General features: G+C 34.0%; 1 protein-coding gene across 1 annotated transcript; it reads left to right on the forward strand.

Annotated features, from left to right (window-relative positions):
- The first annotated feature begins 512 nt into the window (after positions 1-512).
- Positions 513-5,056, forward strand: TGA9 (bZIP transcription factor family protein). Its single transcript, XM_021423417.2, has 8 exons — positions 513-724; positions 811-870; positions 981-1,058; positions 1,215-1,263; positions 1,815-2,086; positions 2,566-2,787; positions 4,117-4,259; positions 4,710-5,056. The coding sequence occupies exons 1-8, from the start codon at positions 677-679 to the stop codon at positions 4,795-4,797; spliced, it is 960 nt and encodes a 319-aa protein (XP_021279092.1). The 5' UTR covers positions 513-676; the 3' UTR covers positions 4,798-5,056.
- The last annotated feature ends 543 nt before the right edge of the window (positions 5,057-5,599 follow it).

A 5,599-nucleotide genomic window follows, 5' to 3' on the forward strand; every position in this document is an offset into this window, starting at 1 on the left:
TTACTACCACTCTTTCTTCTCTTCAAAACTATGACCCCACTTTACTCAATCCCTATAACTCACAGATAAACTTCTTGTTTTTATTCTTTAAAAATCAGTTTTGGAATTAGAAAACCACAAATCTACACCCCCAACCACAAGACAAACCTAAAACGATGGCAGATTTTGATGATTTTTGCTACCCTTACCATGTTCATGATTACCTGTTACAAGAACAAGAGTCACATCACCATCAGCAATCAGCAACTCTTCCCAGAAATTTTGTGAGATCTCTCTAATCATTATAATCTGTTCTTCCAAAAATTCTAAGAGTACTAATTATTAGCATCTTCAATATTTATAGTTTTTTTTTTTGTTAAAAAAACTAACATTCTGGTTTAACTGCCTAAGCTATCATTAGTTTAACTGTTAGTAAAATAACTGAAGCAAATAAAATAAACCTTTTTAATATATTCCCTTTTTTCTTTTTTCTGGTTCCCCAGCGTACCAAACTTCCAAATGCTCTCATTTTCCTGACCAACTTCTTGTCTGTGCTTGATAAGAATCTTTTAAATCACCAACCACTGCATGCTTTTCTTTTTCTCTTTTTATCCCTTTCCTCGTTTATTATATCAAATATCAAATGGGTATATACTTCCCCTTATTATACATCTCTTAATACGTACACTTTTTTATAATGTTGCAGAGAAGAGGTTCAACTTCTGAGAAACAGCTTGATGCTAAGGTAAAAATAAAAAACCCCAACTATTTGATCTTTGGGTACTTTATGAATTTTTTTGAGTTAAATCTGTTTTTAACAATTGTTTTCAGACACTGAGACGTTTAGCTCAAAACAGAGAAGCTGCAAGGAAAAGCCGTCTAAGGAAAAAGGTAACATAAAACCATTGCATGCAAAAACACTTTGCATGTAGTTTCTAGCTTACGTGTCTGTAACTGAAGCCCAAGCTTCTATTTTGTTTTTCTTTTTAATGTCTATACAGGCATATGTGCAGCAACTAGAAACAAGTAGAATAAAGCTAACTCAACTTGAGCAAGATCTTCAGAGAGCACGATCTCAGGTTCCTTTTGTTTCTTCCTTTCTTTCCCTTTAGAGAAAATAAAGTTTATTGGCAAGTAAAATATTTTTCTTTTAGCTTTTTATTGGTTGGGGCTTTCTTTTCGCTTCTGTTTTTTTAAAATTAATGTGCTTTTGACTTTCGGATTTCGTGTAATAGGGACTATTCTTGGGAGGTTGTTCTGCTACAGTTGGAAATATCAGCTCTGGTAAGTTGTAAGAAAAGGAATTAATGTTGGACTTACTATTAGATTTTAAAGGCCATTGAAAACTTGGAAAGAAAAACCCTTTTGTTAATATTCCTTGTTTAAAATGAAAAAGTTGCCTAGTTAAACACCTGCCTAGGTTAATTTTTTCCAATTTGATGATTGCTACTTGAACATTGACCCATAGTTTTTTTCCATTTCCTGAAGCTTTTAGTCAATTTTGGAGAATTTTTAAAGAATTTTGACCAAGCTCAATATGCAAATTCTTCCCCACTTATTATAAAGGTTGTTTAGCCTTTTCCTAACATTAAAGTTAACCCCTATAGTAATTATATGAATTATTGATCCATGGTATATGACTTTTTCCACTTTCAGCAAATCAAGACACGCCTCTTTATTTGTTTCCTGTTCTTAGAAAAACCCATTGAACTTTATATTAAGATTACTAGTGTATCAATTGGTCCACTGGATTAAAAATATTCATACTGCTATGTAGTTACTGGGATCATGCTTTAGTTCGATATTATCACTATTGTTGTTGTCTATTCGTCCAGGGGCTGCAATATTTGACATGGAATATTCAAGATGGTTAGAAGATGATCAGAGGCACATGTCAGAGCTAAGAACGGGATTGCATGCACACCTTTCCGACAGTGACCTTCGAGTGATTGTAGACGGCTACATTTCTCATTATGATGATATTTTCCGGTTGAAGGGAGTGGCTGCAAAAACTGATGTTTTCCATCTTATAACTGGGATGTGGACTACGCCGGCGGAGCGCTGCTTCCTTTGGATGGCCGGTTTTAGACCTTCCGAGCTCATCAAGGTTTGGAATTTCTAAGTGACAATTTCCTTTCTGTGTCATAGAGCAAGTAGTACATTAAGACAACCGCTAGCGTGCTGAATATGTTGAGTAGGAGGGGGTGAAAGAAAGGAAAACATGTGGTCCTTTTTAGCAATTTCTGAAAAGACCAAGCTGATATTGCCTAGGAGGGTAGTTTACTGAACCGAATATTCCCTTCTTAAGAACACCTTTTCCTTTAAAAGGGGGTATGACAACCTGGAAATGCCCTTAAACTCAGTAGGTGTCCTTTTCTTATGGGTTTTACTTGGCAACTTTACAATATTTTTCACATAGACTATAATAGGCAGTTACTATTAGCTCCTGAACTTGAGGAAAAATTTCATCTTCAAGAATTAAAAAGGGTCTAAAATGACTATTTCCAATGGCAGTTTCATCTTTAAACTACTTCTGATTCTTTCTTCCTTTTTTTTTTTTTGGGCGGGGGTTTTATCAATGGTCAGATGTTAATATCACAATTAGACCCGTTAACAGAACAGCAAGTGATGGGGATTTACAGCCTCCAGCATTCTTCACAACAGGCAGAAGAGGCACTTACCCAAGGCCTGGAACAGCTCCAGCAGTCTCTAATTGACACTGTTGCTGGCGGGCCAGGCATTGATGCAATGCAACAAATGGCTGTTGCCTTGGGCAAGCTTGCCAATCTTGAAGGCTTTGTTCGCCAGGTAATTTACCTTCAGTAGTTGACACCTGCATGTCTACCTCAAATGTTATCAAAGGGTTATTACAATACTTCCACCTATCAAAAAACATATGAGTTCAATTCTCAACTCCAATTTATTCCTTTTTTCTAAATTGGGTTGCTCGGATTATAAGCATTCAAAAGCTTAGAATTACACATTGACCAATGCTTTTTGTCAAAATTGTTGAAGAAAGAAATTTTACATAGAATGCAATGCACCACATCATTTGATCATGACAAATGGAGCTAACTCAACTGAAAAATAATATTTGCGGATACCATATTTAGGTAGAGACCATATTTCATGCACCATATATATATATATATATAGGTGAAAAATAAGAATTATGTTTCTGTTCAGACACTGATTAACAGGTAGTTCAAATGTTCCTTTCTAGTCCATTTCATTTTATTCTTTATATATATGTCTTTCTTTCTTGTTTTGCGCCGCAATTTTATGCTATACCTCCAAGGTAAGGAGTCCCATTAACTGCTTACACTTTGTATTCATCTTGATTTAACAATTTAAATTTGACTTTTCCTAGATATTAAAAAAATTTAAAGTAAAAAATCATATGTAAAATAATTCTAGTCATTAAAATATGCTACTGGCGTGCTGCATATCAATCCTGAAATCTGATAATCTTTGTTTTATTCGTTGGAATACATATATCTGGCCTTAAGGGTCTTGATTATCATGGATTTCGTCTTTGACCATTAATGTTATCGGGATATCATTATCACATTTTAGTCATCAACTTTGAAATATGATTTTATGTATTTTTATACAGCCTAATCACGCGGTGATGCCTTGTTTCTATTTGGTTTATCATTAATCATTTTCTGGGAAATATATATATATTTATATATTGCTTTACCTGGAAGAAGTCCATTTGCAATGTTGAATGCTATGGCTTTGATGGGGTATTTTTATCTAAAACCATTTCTATCAAAAGGTGGTTTGATAGTGATATGTGTTGAAATATAAAAACCAACCTTAGCTTGAACAATGAATGGAAAGTTGTGATTGATTATTTTAATGAGTAATTGAAAAGTTGAAATGGACCCAATCCTAAGACAAAGACAAGTTACATGAGTTTCAACATTCAAACCCTTTGAAATATGTATACACATATATATATATAGTGTGGTCAGCCATTTATATCCATCCATGTGCCAATGCAAATTAGGAACTCACTTCAGTTTCTAATATGGTGGTTGTGTTTGTCTTGGGTGGTTAACCTTATTCCCAACCCCTTTTTCCATTTCATTTGATTTGACAAATTAATTGAACTTTGTGTTTGCAATGTAGGCTGATAATCTAAGACAGCAAACACTTCACCAGTTGCCTCGGATATTGACTGTTAGACAGGCAGCAAGGTGTTTTTTGGTGATCGGCGAGTACTATGGGCGATTACGAGCACTTAGTTCTCTTTGGGCGTCCCGTCCCCGAGAGTAAGATTTCTACCATTTGATATATATGTACACGCACACACATAGAAGTTAAAACCCTAATGGAAAAATTTAGAAAAAAAAAGTCCATAAACTATGTTTTTCTAATTAGTTTTTGTGTTTTCTTTTTGAACAAATTAGAACATTCCTTTTGGGGCTTTTCCTTGTCAAATTCGTGAGTTGGAATCTAGACAAAGATCATGTATATGGGTGGCTATTTATCTTTTAGGAGTAGTCATCAGCTCAGCTACAAATTTACTCAAAAAACATGCCAACCTTAATCATGATTAATTTCTCTTTTTGGAGGCATATATTATTTTCCATCTCACCTCAAAATCATTCATCTTTGTTTCTTATATATTATCTACACATGTTAGTACATTTCATATACTGGTAAATTAAGTCTGCATGGTAATACATTTCCTCTTTTGTTATTTGTTCTATGATTATTAGGTCCTTGATGAGTGATGATCACTCATGCCAAACGACAACAGACTTGCATATGGTGCAACCATCACAGAATCATTTCTCAAACTTCTGATAAAAAAGAAAGAATCCCACTAGCCAGCCTGATCAGCAATCACAAATCCTGTATTTTCACAGCCATGCAAATTGGATTTCCCATCATCGAGCTACTTTAGAGGAGATAGGACCTTTCTTTTTCTTTTCTTTTTCTTTTATCTCTTTGATTATTAAGTTATCCTTGTAAATGAAAAATCAATTTTAATGTGCAATGGAGGAGGGAGCTTCTCTCTTTTCTTGAAAGAAATTAAATTAAGAGATCATCATAAACAATGAAAGTTGAAAGTATGAGGTATACATATATAATTATATATATATAATGAGTCAGTTGTCTTCATTGACTCTAGTGGCTCTTGAATGGTGTAGAAGGCTTTTACAAATAAATAAATAAAAACAAAAGGGGTTGAGAGAGAAACAGACTGAAACCATTGTCCTCTTGTAATAAGTTTAATATTATTTATAAAAAAAATAAAAAGAAAATGGTGGGAACGAGAGGGAAATGTGGGTTGTTTGTTTCTATTCATTAAAATAAAGTGGTTGTGAAGGAGGAAGGGTGAGTATTTTCCATATTTCTGAAGGGTAGAAACGACAAGAGAGGAGAGAAGAACATAGATGGAAGACATTGTCGTTTCCTTAAATAAAATTTGTTGAGGAAAAGAGACAAAAGTCGGTTTCTTTCCATTGTATATATAGCTCTATAGAATACCCTAATACATATATTTATGCATTTATTTCAAGTGGTTGTGAGAGGGTTTTCTAATGGAGAAAAATACAGTGGACATTAATTAAAATGGAGAGAGAGAGAGAGAGAGAGAGAGAGA

The sequence above is a fragment of the Theobroma umbraticum genome, unplaced genomic scaffold (genome assembly GCF_002168275.2).
Source record: "Theobroma umbraticum cultivar Fairchild unplaced genomic scaffold, ASM216827v3 scaffold_95.0, whole genome shotgun sequence".
In the NCBI taxonomy this organism is placed as follows: domain Eukaryota; kingdom Viridiplantae; phylum Streptophyta; class Magnoliopsida; order Malvales; family Malvaceae; genus Theobroma; species Theobroma umbraticum.